The 18,169-nt window shown below is 40.1% G+C and overlaps 1 protein-coding gene across 1 annotated transcript; it reads left to right on the top strand.

The window, feature by feature from the left end:
- The first annotated feature begins 1,374 nt into the window (after window positions 1-1,374).
- LOC133367552 (vomeronasal type-2 receptor 26-like) lies at window positions 1,375-16,424 on the top strand. Its single transcript, XM_061591644.1, has 6 exons — window positions 1,375-1,592; window positions 6,081-6,372; window positions 7,920-8,774; window positions 9,379-9,594; window positions 10,408-10,534; window positions 15,523-16,424. Exons 1-6 carry the CDS (start codon window positions 1,375-1,377, stop codon window positions 16,422-16,424), a joined length of 2,610 nt encoding a protein of 869 aa, XP_061447628.1.
- The last annotated feature ends 1,745 nt before the right edge of the window (window positions 16,425-18,169 follow it).

The raw sequence follows: 18,169 nt of genomic DNA, 5'->3' as shown, positions 1-18,169 counted from the left end.
CAGCCTGAAAACGTAGTGTGTCTCCTCCAACAAACTGCTTTTGGCATCATTTTCTCAGTGGTTGTTTCTTGTGTGCTAGCTAAAATCATCACACTGTTTTTGGTTTTCACGGCAAGGAAACCAGGATCCAGGAGGCATCTGCAATGTGTGGCTCAGATTCTCACCCCCATTCTCAGATGTTGACATGCACACAATGACTAAAGATGTTGTACTGGAATGTAATGTGGGATCTGGGTCTATGTTTTACCATGTCCTGGACTGTATGGGTTTCCCGGCTATTGCCAGTTTTACTATGGATTTTCCTTGTTAGGATGTTGCCTGATAATTTCAATGAAGCAAAGTTCATCAATTTCAGCATGTTAGTCTTTTGCAGGATTGGGGTATCTTTCGTTCCAACATACCTGAGTACCAAGGGAAGAAACATGCTTGCTGTGGAGATTTTAGCCTCCAGTGCTGGGCTGCTGGGTTGCATCTTTGCTCCCAAATGCTACATTATAACATTGTGACCTGAGCTGAACAACAGGGAACACCTAATGAGGAATAACACCTGAAGAAATTAACTGTAAGAAAGAGCATGGGAGACAAGATGGAACTGCCATCAAGATCAGCAGAACCCTCCAGTGTTCCTTTTGTGACACACTCTGCATGTAGGAATGGAAACACCAAATGATTGTGTCCCAAACTTTCATCCCACAAAGTCAGTTCAATAGGACACCATGGGCAGTGGTATCATACATACCGGTATCAAAGATCTGAAAGATCCAGGAGAATCAACAGGGTCACACTCTCCCTTTCTGTCTCCTGACAACCCTCATCCATTAAGGCAACTAAAGCTGTCTCAGTCCCAAACCAGGGGCCAGGGCTTGGTTACTGGCTCCCACTTTTTTTCTCTTGAATCCAGTGTCCTTCTATTGCCATGGGTCATTCCAAGTCCCACTCTCCTTTCCTATCTAACTGAGAAGGAAAACTTCTGTTCACAACATGCACCAATCAACTTTTCTCAATTCCCAATTTTAACGTAATAATTACCTTTAACTTAACAATTAACTTCACAAATACTTTGTCAGAAGCATAGTAATTAGTTCTGATGTTTATCCAAATCCCTGTGGAGTTTCCCTGGCCACTAGCAAAACAAACAACAAATACTGTGAAGAATGTCATAAATATACCCAGTATTATTCAGAGATAGGGAGAGGGACTCGGAACAGGCAAAGACCCACAGCTCTGATACTGGATATTCCAGGCTTTGGGCCTATTGAGAAAATGTGAAATGTTCAAGTCAGGCAGTTTTAACCACAGAGGCTTTAATAACTGTGCTTTAGATGAGAAAATGGGATCCTGTAGGTAGAGAGAAGTTTTTTCCTTCTACTGAGGATGGTGACTTTTGTCATCGTGCTGCTGGCCTTGTTTCCTCACATGGCTTGTGAGGCTCATGTTGTTCAATGCAACTTCTACTATCCACAGCCTCCACTTCATATGTATCATCAGTCAGGAGACTTCATCATTGGTGGCATTGCTTATCATGCTGGTATCGTCGCCAGTGAAATATCCTTCATGGAAGAACCCCTGCCAACACTGACAGAATTGATTGTGTAAGACCTTAATGATTCCTTGCTTTTGTTTCCATGACTTTTGTCTCTGGGATAATGAGTGCAGGAGCTATAGCAGAACACTGACATCTTGGCTTGGGTTATTCGAAAAGGTTAAGGCAGGGATAGCCAATGTGGTGCCCTCCAGATATCATTGGATGACAAGTCCCACCAGCTACAACCAGGATGGCCACTGGCCAGGAGTTATGGGAGCTGTAGTCTAACAACATTTAGAGGGCACCATGTGACTACCCCGAGTTAGGTGAATGCAGAGAACAAGGATGCTTTTCTTTGAGAGAGAGAGAGAGAGAGAGAGTACAAGCATCAGTTTCTACAAATTATTTTAATTCTGTTCTAAACATTATCTTTGTGTTCCTAAAGAGAGAAGATAATAACTTTGAATATTTACTTCCAAAAGCTTTTAACAAACCCTCAGCTTCACCTACAATGGATAAAATCTCATTGATCATTTTTTAAATTACCACTTGGGTTTGTTACCATGTCATACCATCTTTAAGCTTTTTTCCCCCCGTCCAGACACCACTTTTTAGATTAGCAGAGCAATTCCGAGTCATGGAAGGTAGTGTAATTTATGATGGCTTAAGTTAAACCGGCATAAAGTACATCAGTTCCAAATCCTATTCAGAGTGGGGCTACTGCCAGCTGAGCCATCCTGGCTCCCTCTGACAGATCCAGACTCAGGACTCTAGACTCAGTTATTGCCAATGGATTTAATCCACAGGTTAACACAGGACTAGAACATAGAAAAGGGTACAGATCACGCTGCACGAAGGTCAATACAAGACACTGCTTGGCATGGCTACTCAAGTGAAGGTGTTGTTCCAACGCTTTACATGCCCCCTGAGTCCCTTTAATAATGAATGGGGCAGGCACAACTACTTGTGTGGGACTTTCGTCTCAGCTCTGGACTGGGCAAACAAGCAAGCACTCCTACTTGTAGGCTGATTAACAGGGCCAGTTTGTTCACACCTGTGAAGGAAGTGAGGACAACTCTGCCAGATGCTCCCCTGGCCCTAACTCTAACATCCACTCATAGGCTGAGGTCAGGCCAGCCACAGGAGGCTTGCTCAGCAGCGAATAGGCTGCTGAGGGTGTCATGATCCAAGGAACTAATAGCTGAACCCCCTCATCCATGTCAGCCAACACCTTGGGGGAGGGGCTGTCAGTGGGCAGATCACTGGGGCTTTCCTTGATGTCCTCCTCCACAGCTCTCAGACCATTGGGACCCTCCCCTGGATCCCAGATCTCCTCCTCTTCAGACCAGTCCTGTCAAGAGTTCTCCACAGCACTCATGACAGAGCCGGTCCAAGCCTGACAGAGGGAAAACAAGCCTATAAAATAGAGTTTGACTTACACTGGTATAAATTCAGCTGGTTTTCTAGGTCATATGACTGAGCTGAATGGAGTTAGGATCCAATGTAAGTCCCCCTGCTCTCAGCCCTACTCTCACCACTCCTCTGGCACACCCAGTTTTGGGGGTTATGCCAGCATAAGTTACACTGATCTCAGGTCAGCCAGCATAACTGGGAACCAGCCAGCTGAGCCAGAGATCCGCCAGATCCTAACCCACTGATCCCAGTGTATCTTGGGTTTGATTTTGCCCATTTCTTTTTAAAAAAACCTTCTTTCCTAGACATTTCTTGTTGAAAATCTGTTGTACTCTTTTCTGCATTTGGTGGACTGTTTTTATTTATACATTCAACAACTGGTAATATATTTGGGAAAGTTCTGTCTTTGAATAGTTAATCAAATTATGTTCAGACCATGTTAACCTTTGGAAAATTGTTATATATATATATATTCATTATTTGTGTGAACCTTTATGCCCAAATAGCATACTGACTGATTTTTAAAAGCAGCGCTGTTTCTAGAGAATGTCTTATTTCCTCTGGCAAGAAATACACATAGCCTCTTTCATATGTATTCACCTTATGGCCTGCTATTCTGGAAAATATTGCTCTGTGAAATATTTCCTAGAATAGCAGGCTATAGGGTGATTAAAACATGCAACACTGATAAGCAGAACATGCATTTTAAGTCATAATTAGATCATTTATAATTAAAGTGATCTCTTTGACATTTTTCTTTTTTTGAGAATGTTTTTACCTGAAGAGAAATGCATTCAGGCCCTACCATATCAAAGCTTTGGGATTCACACACATGCCCTTTTGGATTCACTTAATTCTACTGACATTGTTTTAATATCTCTTGAATTTTGAACAGATGATAATCATGATCAGGACTCTCAAAGGCATGAAAAACCCTTCTATGGAGTGAATTTGTCCAATCAGGATGCAATCTTGGGAGAAGGGATGGCTGAATATATCATTTTTCAGTTTCTCAGTTTCCTTTCCCAAGTTCAGTTTGTTCCATTTCTGTATAAATTTGCAGATTTCTTTTTACAAATCCAATGAAAAATTTGTGTACATGTTCCTACATGTCACCTAATACATGCATTTTTGTACACAATTTCCCCTAATATAGATATTTTGCCAGCACTTTTTTGTAATATAATGCATTGTTATATAAGCATTCTTGTACACATTTTCCTCTTAATATATGCTGTTTTGTTGAGGATAGTTTTGTTCTGGTTCATGAACTATGAATTAGGAATTTTGGCTTCCAAATAAATTTCTCTTTCATTCTTACCAGGGAGTCAACCCTATGAAATGAAAGGGACTTGTTGCTGGCTTGTGTGCATGCAATTGTACTGCTAGCCCAGTTCTCTCTGTTCTACTAGCAGTAGTTATCCAAGCAGAGGATTTTCACAGCTTTCTTTTCCAATTCTCCTTTTTAACTAGAGTTGTTGTGGTATAGTCTAGGATAATCTGAAAAAAAAAAGTCCTCTACCTTTATGGCTGCTCTATAACTATGGTCCCTCCAATCTCAGATCTACTTTTCCTATATTTTGTGACATCTGGAGATATGAAAACTCAAAACTACCATACCACCACAGTAACCCAAGGAAATCCAAGGAATCCATATTTTATGGTTAGCTGAAGAAGCATCTGGAGGGGTCTATGACCTGCCAGTGAGCCTTCTCATCAATAGCATAGTTATGGAATATGTACCCTGGAGATCCTGCTGGCACAGATGCTGTCTATTTTAGGTGACAGCTGAAACCCTTTCTGTTTCTTCAGGTGTTTTGAATGATGTGAGCAATTGACCTGTGTTGTATCGTATTAATGGATGGTTGGTATTTAGTGAATTGATTCTGTTATTGTTTTAGGACTTTTTTATCTTTAGTGTTGTAACCTATCCTGAGGTCATATGATGAAGGATGGGATACAATTTAAAAAAATAAATTGATATTTTCAAAGTCCATTCATCTTGTGCCAGGACTTTCATAAATTTTCTGTTTAAACTCACATATGCTGATCTTTGAACTTCAATGTAAACATTACCAGGACTTCCCTTCTTCATTATTTTCATAATTTATTCACACATTCCTCATTCTTGATATTCAGTTGGATCATCTCCTGATTGTTTTCTTCAATCATTGTTTTCTTTTAGAACTTTGTTTCACTGAAACTGTCTTAGTAAGATTATGCAGAATGAGAATTGTATTAGTATGAATGTTTATGAGTGCATTAAATAGTACCTCCAAAAGGTAATGGAATTTTAGAGCTGAAAGGTATCCTGGTGATGAAAGTGTCCAACCCTAAACTCAGTGGAGATCTTGCAACTACAGCATTCCTGAGAGATCCTGTCAAGGCTCTGCTTAAAAATCTCCAACCAAAGATAGCTCACCAACTCCTGAGGCAGTCTGTTCCACTGTCAAACAACTCTTAATGATAAGAAGTTTCTCCTATTCTTTAGCCAAAATGTGCTTCCTTCCAAGCCATTAGCTTTAATCTTTTCCTGAGCAGCAGCAGAATATGTCTACTCCATCTTCTGCATGACAGCTTTTCAGATATTTACAGACAGGTATCATCTCCCCTTAAAGAGTCAGTGTTGCATAGTGGTTAGAGTGTTGGACTACGACCTGGGAGACCAGAGTTTGAATCCCCACACAGCCAAGAAGCTTGCTGGGTGAACTTGGGCCAGTCACTGCCTCTCAGCCTCAGAGTAAGGCAATGTAAACCACCTCTGGATACCGCTTACCATGAAAACCCTATTCATAGGGTCGCCATAAGTCGGAATCGACTTGAACGCAGTACATTTCCATTTTTTTTTCATTATCTCCCTTTAAGCATTTCTTTTTTAGGCTAAATAAAGTACCCAGCTGATTTAAGTTTCAGCATAGTTCATTTTAGCAAGTGATACTCTACTCAGAAAGCATAGTTCTGGACATGAACACTGGTATTATCTCTTAGGACAAAGAGAGCTTCAACAAAGATAACACACAAATACTGTAATAATTAATTGATTAATTAGGTAATAATATATAAAGGAGATACCGAACCCTGTGGCAATTACTAAATGAAATGTGAAATACCTTTCTGATACAGAATACAACTCTCATTCTAGCGTAGTGCCCAAGCATTACCAGCACATTGTGGCCTTGGCCTTCGCAGTAAAGGAGATCAATGAAAACCCTCACATCCTCCCCAATTTCACTTTGGGCTTCCATATCTATGACAGCTATAGCAATGCAAGGAGGACCTATCATGCCACATTACTTCTTCTATCAGCAGTGGAGAGATTTATTCCCAACTACCTTTGTGACAATGCGAAAAATCTAGTAGCAATCATTGGGGGACTGGATTCCCATATTTCCATTAATATGGCAACTCTCCTGAATAACTATAAGGTTCCACAGGTAGGACTGCTCTCTGTGTGAGTGTGTTTGTGTACATACTATGGGAATTTAACTCACACTTTCTTGATCCTTCCACATTTCCTATTTTGTGATTCAAAGACATTTCTGTGGGCCTTGGAAATGAGACAGACTTCAATATTTTTTATTAGTTTGCTTTGGCTGATCTGCTTTTATGATGCTCTTGCTACTGCTCTTTGTTTTGTTTTATTGTTAGGATTGCACTTAATTCATAGTTTGTGATATTTGTATTTGTAAACTATCTTAACTTTCATTTTACCACAGAAAGCTGGATAAAATAAATAATACATGAAATGCTCTTTATGGTTGATTCATAAATGACAAAAATTGAAAGTGGGATTCAGGACTATATTCACATAAACTATGTAAGAAGGGGCCACATTTTGCCAACTGAACTCTGGTTTTAGTTAAAGCAAAACTTAAGTGCCCAAAATTGAGTAACAGCTATCCAGGCAACAGGGAAAGTTCAAGGGAGAAAAGAGCTCATTATTTATATGCACGCTCAAGTAGATACCATGAGTAGGCAAGAGGAAGACTGGCCTCTTCTAAACCCTGGGATAATTCCACACTGTGTTATGTAGAAATACGGGATATTATTTATTGAATATAAATAATAAGTGTTTCCATTCTCACCATTATTGTAATGAATATTTTGTGAGAAAGGCTGCAGCTCTGTAGTAGAGTGACTGCTTTGCATGCAGAAGATTTCTGGTTCAGTCTCCAACACCTCCAGGTAGGGCCCTTGTCTGAAACTCTGCAGAACCACTTCAAGTCAGTGTAGACAATACTGAGCTTGATGGACTATTTGTCTGACTCAGTATAAAGCAGCTTCATATGTTTCTAACGAATGTGAGTAATGTCTCCGTCATGTGTAAACTGTAAAAAAAAAACACTGACAGAAGTTTTCTCAAGAATGAACCGAACTTGAAAATTTGCAGCCCATTATTTCACAGATTTCACATGTACATCACTGTATACAAATATATGATCGCACAGAACATCTCCTTACTTTATTTTTCAATTATTCTCAGAATGGTGGCATAATGCAGCAATTACAGAATGAAAATTTTGAGCCACGTAATTCTCAGGGCATTCTTCCTTCGGCCATGGACCTATTCAACAGCAACAGGCCAGCCTTTATTCTTTTAGTCACAACTCCCTATATGGAGAAATAATAAAACTCAGTTTTCTTACCTTATTGTTGTAAATATTGCTAACATAATGTATGGATGGTGTCCCCCTCATTAACAGAAGATATCCATCTATGAAATGGGGAAGGATGTACTTTTTTATCATTCCTCTTGCTCCCTTTAGACCCCACATCCCACAAATATCTGCTTCTGAAGGTCTCCTAATCACCTGGAGGAGATAGGGGTGTAGGGGTTGCTCAGGGAAGGGGGAATTGCCAAAAACTCACTCCCTATGTTGCTGATGGTTTTCACTGGAATCCTGCACTGGATTCTAATATGTTTTGAACTCTTTAATATGCAATATAAATTATTTTATCTCCTTCCCACATCTCTTTTCAGCTCATATATGGTTCTGTTCCGTTGATGGATGATGAGAACCTAGGACATTCATTCTACCAGATGGTCCCTCATGAGGCCCTTCAGTATACAGGAATTCTTTCTTTGCTTCTGCATTTTAGGTGGACATGGGTTGGGGTCCTCACAATGAATGATGAAAATGGTGACAGATTTTTGCAAACTGTGTTGCCACAGTTTTCCAAGAAAGGAGTCTGCTCTGCCTTCATAAAAAAAGTCCCCACGTTAAATTCTGTCTCTGAAGTTAATGAAATACTAGAAAACGGGGCAAAAATATATAATGAAATAATGAACAGCAAAGCCAATGTTGTTATGTTTTATGGAAAATCTAATTCCATGGTGTTTTTAAGGTGGTTTCCATATTATTCAGAAAATCCACCAAGTCTACTAAAAGGTATAGTGTGGATAACAACAGCCCAAATGGAGCTCACTTCACTGGTTTATCAAAGGACTTGGGATGTAGAAATATTCCATGGTGTCCTGTCTTTCACAATCCATTCCAACGATCTACCACAATTCAAAACACTTGTTGAAGGACGAAATCCTTCCAGCTCAAAAGGAGATGGTTTTATCAGGGACTTCTGGCAAGAGGCGTTTGGCTGTGTATTCCCAAATTCAGATGCAGAAGATATTATGGGGGACACTTGCACTGGGGAGGAGAAGTTGGAGAGTCTTCCAGCACCATTTTTTGAACTGAGCATGTCAGGCCACAGCTACAGCATCTACAATGCAGTGTATGCTGCTGCTCATGCTTTACATAGCATGTCGTCATCTACACTCAACCACAGAACAGTAAAAGGCAGAGGACGACTGGAGTGGCAAAATCAACAGTTGTGGAAGGTAACGGGCTCAACAACTTCATGTGACAGCCCACCGCAATTGTGTTGCAATTGTCCCCGATCTGTATAATAAAACTGTCTCCCCAAAGTTCTGCGGTACTCATGTTTCCCTCATCCTTCACCTCCAATCAACTAGTTCTGAAAATTAATCGTCTCTGATTCCCACTTTATTGTTAGTGAACCTAGTATATGAAAATTGTGTGCTTTAATAATTTTCCTGATCCACATAGGGTATCCACCAGGTGAGCTACTTCATGCAACTTGACAGAATGACAAAATAGTTGATATTTTAGGGTGACTTTTCTGGTTTTTTTCTTTCTGATCTAAGAACTTTCTATATGAAAGGTTTGCTTATATTTTGTATTCATTTTAAAATGTTTCTTTTGCATATTGTATTTTATTTTAATAATCACTTTGAGACTTCTGTACAAAGTGAGTTATAAGTGTAATAAGTCATCTAGTAATAATAATATAAGCTATGATTTTCCTGATTTCTGAATCATACAGTGAGCATATTTTTCATGAATATTTTCCTATTTAAAAACCATACACGACATTAGACATCAATCCAATTCCAAACTCTTGTCTTTTTTTGTTCAATCTAGCTTCATCACTTTCTTAGAAGTGTCTCATTTAACAACAGTGGTGGGGACAAGGTTTCCTTTAACCAACGTGGGGAGTTGGTGGCTGGATTTGATGTAATCAATTGGATTGTTTCCTCAAACAAATCATTTCATAGAGTGAAAGTTGGGAAGGTGGATCCCAACCAAGTGCTCACCATCAATGGAGATGCCATAATATGGCACAAGTGGTTCAACCAGGTAGGGCCCAATTGTCAAAAATATGAGAAGACATCCAATTCTGAATGAGTACTAACTTTCTGTCCTGATGTTTAAAATTAATTTTATCAGACAAAGATGAACCCCTGTAAATTTTGGCTTATTTTTAATTGAAGGAAGCATAATGCTGAATGCTGAATGCTGGAACCACTACATTCTGTTGTAAGTTTTCTTCAAACAACTTCTCAGTTGACAAAGACAAGAACATAGCAATCATAAGAACTGTTTAATTATATCTGTTAAATATACATGAAATCACAATATATGCCATTTAACATTCATCCAAGCTCCATCCATTCATATAGATACTAACTTAAACCTGTGCCTATGATTCATATACATCTATTCCTAGCATCTGTTTGCAATGTCTAGTTGTGTATGAAAACATACACTTTATAACCCTTGAATAAGCCTGTACAGGAAACAAAGTAGGGAATAATTTTTCAGAGAACTGGTCAGTTTTGATAATGTAATAATGATAAGGATAGACATGATGTGGTACAATATTTATCGTATTAATAAAGAAAAGAAGCAATAGCTTGTAGCATTGGCTCTCTTTACACATTACTAAAAGAAAGGCCACTTTAGTAGCATATGAAAAGTTGCTGAAAACATAAGGATTCCAATCCCATTGGAAGATATTCAATGCTATTCTTACTCAGAGTAAACCCATTGAACTTAAACGTAACTAACTTAGGCTCATTCAGTTATGTTGATTTAAGTTCAATGGGGAGGACTTAGCTGAATACAACTTCTTATTCTCAACATAATTCTGATCTCTCATTTATGGTGTAGTTGCAGCCTCTTTCCCTATGTGCTGAAAGGTGCCGTTCTGGTTCTAGGAAGAAAGTGAAGGAGGGGGAACCATTTTGCTGCTACGATTGCATTCCATGCCCTGAAGGGAAGATTTCCACTCAGGAGGGTAAGAATTATGCATACACTGTACAGAATAATAAAACAGAATAGCTTTGTTTTGTGTTTGGTAGGGAGGGATTTGGAGGGAGCTGCTGGTGAAGAAGGAACAACCTGGTGTTTGAGATCATATTCCTCAGGTTATTCACAACAAATACCATGAATAAACATGGCAATGCCTCTATGAAGCTAGATTATGGGCAGTTCTGATAATAGCTTATTAGGGCAGATCCACATATATTTAAAGCAAATCCAATGCACATTTAAAGCACATGACTTCTCTCAAAGAATTCTGGAAATGTGCTACAAATTCCCAGCACCCTTAACAAACTACAGATTCTTTGGGGGAAGTTATGTGATTTATAATGTGTGTTGGATGTACGTTAAATGTATGGTGTGGACCTGCCCTTAGCAAAGAGGATAACTTTCAAAGGTAGGTTTGAGCTTCATTCACACATTGAGGTCTCAAACATGGTCTTCTTGTTGTCAGTGGTTATTTCCTGATTGATTAGGAAGGTTGTGAATTTCCTCCCCACATTCAGCAGCCCTCTTTCATGCATTTAGCAAGTTGACAATTGACTATTGCCATCTACTTTACTTGGTTCTGTCTTTGAACAATGCTTAGATCTTACAATTGATGGACAACAGGGATGTCACTCCTAAACAATACTGGGGGATTCTGGGACCATCTTGTTTTTTATTATTTAATTGTGTATCTATCTGTCATATATAATCACAATAGGGATGGAAATTTTGATTCTCTCGGTTTTTCATTTGCTAATCTTAAATTAAGTTCTGCAGCAATTGCTGGTTTTTTTTTAAAACCTAACATAAAGCCTTCAGCATCTTAGTGTGATTGCTTATGAAAATTCTTCAGTATTTTACTGTGAATTTCTCCTATTAAACACATTTTATGTGGGTTTGACTAATGCACATATTTTTGCAAGCAAATTCTCCTAATATAATGCATTTTATGCCATTTACAGAAATATATTCATTTTCATAAACATTTCCCATGCATTTTTGTAAACTTTGATTGGATAACTGCATCACAAAATTTAGATAAATGAGTATTTTGAAGGATGACTGTCTTTTGGCTTTCATCTTGTTTCAAAAAGTGTAGATTTGATAAATTCAGCTTTAAATGCAAACTGAACTGTATTTCTTCTCCATCATATCAAACATTTAAAAAATGCTCAAAAACATAAATAAGGAAGGAAGGAAGGAAGGAAGGAAGGAAATAAACAGAATGCAAGAACCAATCAAAACACAACAGCAAAAAAGAAAAGAAAAAAGAATGATGACAAACACTCTTGACAGTTTCAATCTTTCTAAATTTTTGCTCCAATAACTAAAAAAGGATTGTCATGCCAGTAGAGGTAGACTTCTAAAATTAATATTACTTCTTCCTTGAACCATTTCTGTGCCCCTCCTGGCTGATAAAAACTAGCAGGAATGGAACAGGTAGCTGGGCCAAGGAAGTGATAAATGCCTCTTTACGAGAGGGAGTGGTCCCGGGCTGTCTGAAAGAGGCAGTGGTGAGACCACTCCTGAAAAAGCCTTCCTTGGACCCAGACAATTTTAACAGCTACAGGCCAGTGGCAAATGTTCCATTCCTGGGCAAGGTCTTGGAACGGGTGGTTGCTGGCCAGCTCCAGGCACTATTGGATGAAACTGATTATCTAGATCCATTTCAATCGGGTTTTAGGCCCGGTTTTGGCACCGAGACAGCCTTGGTCGCCCTGTACGATGACCTATGTCAGGAAAGAGACAGAGGGAGTGTAACCCTGTTGATTCTCCTTGATCTCTCAGCGGCTTTTGATACCATCGACCATGGTATCCTTCTGGAGAGGCTCGCGGAGTTGGGAGTTGGAGGTACTGCTTGGCAGTGGTTCTGCTCCTACTTGGCGGGTCGTCTCCAGAAGGTAGTGCTTGGGGAACATTGCTCGACACCGCGGGCTCTCCAATATGGGGTCCCGCAGGGGTCAGTTTTGTCCCCCCTGCTTTTTAATATCTACATGAAGCCGTTGGGAGAGGTCATCAGGAGTTTTGGAGTGCGTTGTCATCAGTATGCTGATGACACGCAGCTCTACTTCTCCTTTTCATCTTCTTCAGGTGAGGCTGTCAATTTGCTGAACCGTTGCCTGGCCGCAACAATGGACTGGATGAGAGTTAACAAACTGAAGCTCAATCCAGACAAAACTGAGATGCTGTTGGTGGACGGGTTCTCTGATCGGATGGTGGATATATACCCTGTCCTGGATGGGGTTACACTCCCCCTAAAGGACCGGGTTCGTAGTCTGGGAATCTTTTTAGACTCTTCCCTCTCACTTGAGGCTCAAGTAGCCTCGGTGGTTAGGAATGCGTTTTACCAACTTCGGTTGGTAGCCCAGCTACGTCCCTATTTGAGTAAAGAGGACCTTACATCAGTGGTACATGCTCTGGTAACCTCACGTTTGGATTACTGTAATGCGGTTTACGTAGGGCTATCTTTGAAGACAGTTCGGAAGCTACAACTAGTGCAAAATGCGGCGGCCAGATTGCTGACAAGGACCAAGCGGTCCGAGCATATAACACCTGTTCTGGCCAGCTTGCGCTGGTTGCCAATATGTTTCCGGGCTAGATTCAAAGTGTTGGTATTAACCTATAAAGCCTTATACGGTGCGGGACCACGATACCTTGCGGAACGCCTCTTCCGATATGAACCGGCCCGTGCACTACGTTCTGCTACGAAGGCCCTCCTCCGGGTTCCAACTCTCAGGGAGGCCCGGAGGGTGATGACAAGATCTAGGGCCTTCTCAGTGGTGGCCCCCGAACTATGGAACAGTCTCCCCGAGAAAGTACGCCTGGCGCCGACTCTGCTCTCCTTCCGGCGCCAGGTCAAAACCTTCCTATCCTCTGAAGCATTTTAAGTTACACTGATTTACTTTTAAAAATGTTTATTGTATTGGATTGTTGATTGTATTTTAGTATTATTTTGTTATTCATTGTATTTTTATGCTATTTCATGTTCACCGCCCAGAGAGCTATTGCTAGTCGGGCGGTATATAAATTTAATAAATAATAATAATAATAATAATAATAATAATAATAATAATAATAATGATAATAATAATTTTTCTCTGTGTACAATTTTGAATACTTTCATAAAATGAACATTTGAGCTGTGTGGTGTTAGTGTCTGGAATGTAGAACCAAGACCTGAGAGACCAGACTTCAAATCCCCACTGAGCCATGAAGCTCACTGGGTAATATTAGGCCAGTCACCATATCTCAGCCTAACTTACCTCACAGGGATGTTGTGAGAATAAAATGGGGAGGCTCTGTCAGCCTCCTGACAGGTGCCACCGATGGAGTGATGGCAGCATCACTTCACTGATATAGAAAATACGCATGCAGGCAGGCAGAGGTTCCACTGCAGGATCCTTGCCAGACAGTGGAAAGCCACCAAATGGGACTTTCCAGGACATGCTTGAGACAGCGCAAGATCCATTGAATTCTGAGACAACCCCAGTGCCATTGTGTGATAGCATCAGACCTGATTTCATGCAAAACTCCAAGCTGCCACAGCAATCTGTCTGCCTCCCCCTATGCAACTTCCATCCTCACCAGCATGTGTGACAGGGCTGCAGATGCAATGGTGTCCCTATCCCTCCATAACGCCCCACAAGGTTCAGAGGAAAGGTTAAGATTGCACTCTAAGAGTCCATCTATTCAACAATAATTTATAATGAGTCCCCCTCAGAATCAATAACTGATTAATTCTACCGTGATTTCCCCCCACATCTGATTTTGGATATCACAATATATAGTATATCTGTAGGGCATCCAGCCTGATTATTGCCTTTATTTCAAATTTAATATAATCTCGTACAGATGAGAAAGGAATCTTATAGGTCCTGGCAGAACCCCTGATCTGCCATGCTGGAGGTTTATTATTTTTTAAAAAATGAGATGGAGGTGCTCTACCATTCCAGGTAGATGGAATCTACAATGGGTGGTATGCCTGCCAGGGGTTGCAAGTGTACCCCCCAACTGGATATTTCAGGGCACGACCTGGTCTGGAAAAGGATTTGCTGGATCCAAAGCTAGCTCTGATGCTCGCATGTTGTCTCGGGAGAACCATTTGTGCTGGTTTTGACTTATAAAGCCTTACACGGCTTGGGACCACAATACCTGATGGAGCGCCTCTCCCGATATGAACCTACCCGTACACTACGTTCAACATCAAAGGCTCTCCTTCGGGGACCCACCCAGAGAGAAGCCCGGAAGGTGACAACAAGGAAACGGGCTTTCTCTGTGGTGGTCCCCGATTTATGGAATTCTCTCCCTGATGAGGTACGCCTGGTGCCAACATTGTTATCCTTTCGGCGCCAGGTAAAAACCTTCTTGTTTTCCCAGGCATTTAAACATTTTAATATCTACGTTTAACACCTACATTTATCACTCACAATCTTAATATTTTAGTAATTTTAACATTAACATCTTAAACAGCTTAATATTTTAACTGATTTAATACGTTTTTATACTTAACATTTTAGGATTGTGTCTGTCGTTGTCTACGTGTTTACCTATGTTTAGTTATTTTGTTATATTGTTTTAATGTGTTTGATATATGTTTTTTATTGTATATTGGATGTTTTTATGCTGTAAACCGCCCAGAGAGCTTCGGCTATTGGGCGGTATAGAAAGATAATAAATAAATAAATAAATAGTTTGCTGTGCCAGCCCAGGAGCTGGCATAGCCAAAAGACATTTTCCTGCTCTCCCTATTTCCACCCTGGTTGGTGCCAGCAGCAGGGCTGTTATTAACTTTAACCAAAGCCATCATAGTGAGTCAAGTTAATGTTGTTTTAAATGGATAAAGCTCTCACTCCAGGATACATTTCATGCTATAACCACTGACTCTACCTGCAATATGAATGTGAAATGTTGTGTGTGTCGAAGGAACAATTACAGTATGCTTTTGAGATTAAGACCACATATTTTATTTTTCAGACATGAATGAGTGTAATAAATGCTCAGAAGAAGAATATCCAAACAAGAACCAGGATCTGTGTATTCCCAAGGATATAAGCTTCTTGTCTTATGAAGAGCCTTTGGGCATCAGTTTAGCCTTCTTTTCTCTTTCCTTTGCTTTCATCACAGCTCTGGTACTGGGAATATTTATGAAGCACCACAACACTCCCATTGTCAAAGCCAACAACCGGGACCTCACTTACACTCTCCTGATCTCCCTCCTGCTATGCTTCCTTTCTGCATTGCTATTTATTGGGCAACGTAATAAGATGACATGTTTCCTCCGACAAACTGCTTTTGGCATCATCTTCTCAGTAGCTGTTTCGTGTGTGCTAGCAAAAACAATCACAGTGGTTTTGGCTTTCATGGCCACCAAACCAGGATCCAGTATGAGGAAGTGGGTGGGGAAGAGACTGACTAATTCTGTTGTGGTTTCCTGCTCCCTTATTCAAGCAGGTGTCTGTACTGTGTGGCTGGGATCTTCACCTCCATTTCCAGATGTTGACACACATTCAGTGAACAAAGAAGTTGTACTGGAATGTAATGAGGGATCGGTGATTATGTTCTACTGTGTCCTGGGCTACATGGGCTTTCTGGCCTTTGTCAGTTTCACTGTGGCTTTCCTTGCCAGGAAGTTACCTGATAGTTTCAATGAAGCCAAGTTCATCACTTTCAGCATGCTGGTCTTTTGCAGTGTCTGGCTATGCTTTATTCCATCCTACCTGAGCACTAAAGGAAAATACATGGTTGCTGTGGAGATCTTTTCTATCTTAGCCTCCAGTGCTGGGCTGCTGGGCTGCATCTTTGCCCCTAAATGCTACATTATTGCATTGCGGCCTGAGCTGAATAACAGGGAACATCTACTCAGAAATAAGGCCTGAAGAATTTGAGTATCTGCATCATTCACTATAGCCTTTTAATCTAGAGCTGTGTGTCTGTGCAGACAGCAGAATATTTGTAAGAGTTTCTCTCTCAGCAGCTGTCCTTTGTAACGTTGCTCACGCCTCCACATTCTCCTAATTTTAGAAATTAATTTGGAGAACCCAATTAAGATTTAACTAAATAGAAAAACATTGAAAACATTGTGTATATTATTTTCAGCAACTCTTTCTGACCCTCACAATATATATTCACTGATAGGCAAAAAATCTTGCGGTTTAAGAATGTACCTATAGCCCACAGCTATTTCTATCAAACTTTAAAAAGCAGGGAAATTGGGCAGCTATAGTGAATGCACCAGGGGAGCAGGAGACCTGAACTCCTCTCTGAGATATTGTACTGCCCTACAAATTGGTCAAAATGCAAACACCATTTGGGTTGGTCTTTCACAGTCCAATCCACTTCCTGTGTAGCTTGGAAGAATTTGGTAACATGTGCCTCTGAGCATATGGTGAGTGGTGGCAACACCTGCCATCTCCAAAGATAGAGAATTATATTTTTGTATGTTTGTTGTTGTTCTTCTTACTTTGCTTCTTTTCTGTGTTACTACTATTTGTACAGAGAATCTAAACTAGAACATTTTATTTTCCTCATTATTCATCCCAGAAATCTGTGTCAAATTTATTTTTATTAATTTCAAAGCCTTTTTAGCGGTCAGTGTCATATGATGGTGAGGACAGCCTTTTGTGTTTCAAATTGGAGGTTAATTTCTATTTCTATTTTGGGTGCTTTAACAGTTGAATCTGAAATTGTAGTTTGATGTAAAATCAGCCTAATTCTAATATGTTGCTACTTCATCAGTGACTCTAGCTGTTGGGGAAAAGAGGATGCATGTTTTCAGCCTGCTATGTTTAAACCACTTCATTTAAGGCAAGGTAGGCACGGTCAATTAAAAACATAGAGCACACCTAGCATTTTGTTAGAATATATTTCACCTCCCACTGTTTTATCTTGTGCAAATTGACACACTCCTGAGGTCCACTGGAGACTATTCTGCAGAAGTCAGTGCCATTATTATGTTTGGAGTTTTTTTAGTGTAAATTTTGCAAAGTGTGACTGTACTTCACATATCTGCAGAAATAGAAACAAAAGAAAATGATTTCCTATAGGAAACTTCACTAAAATTGCAAAGGAAATCAGACATATTCAAAGTGACCCTCTGAACTATATCAACTGTCTGAATAATGTTGCTTCCTCCCTGCTAAAACAAGATCAGCACAGCACATGTCTTGTTTCTGTTATTTGGGCTGATTGCAGGTGTTGCCACCACTCACCATATGCTCAGAGGCACATGTTACCAAATTCTTCCAAGCTACACAGGAAGTGGATTGGACTGTGAAAGACCAACCCAAATGGTGTTTGCATTTTGACCAATTTGAAGGGCAGTACAATATCTCAGAGAGGAGTTCAGGTCTCCTGCTCCCCTGGTGCATTCACTATAGCTGCCCAATTTCCCTGCTTTTTAAAGTTTGATAAAAATAGCTGTGGGCTATAGGTACATTCTTAAACCGCAATTTGCCTATTAGTGAATTTCCCTGCTTTTTAATCCGGGAGGTAAGAGATGGGATCCTGTGCAAATTAGCACCAGCAGTAACAGAAATAGTTCAGCAGTGTATTTTAAATGTTATATTACCATCAAGAATGCCTTTACCTTTACAAGAGGGTCATGGCTTAGTGGCAGAGAACA

The sequence above is a fragment of the Rhineura floridana genome, chromosome 11, assembly GCF_030035675.1.
Source record: "Rhineura floridana isolate rRhiFlo1 chromosome 11, rRhiFlo1.hap2, whole genome shotgun sequence".
Taxonomy (NCBI): Eukaryota; Metazoa; Chordata; class Lepidosauria; order Squamata; family Rhineuridae; genus Rhineura; species Rhineura floridana.
This window is presented reverse-complemented; position numbering and strand designations above follow the sequence as displayed.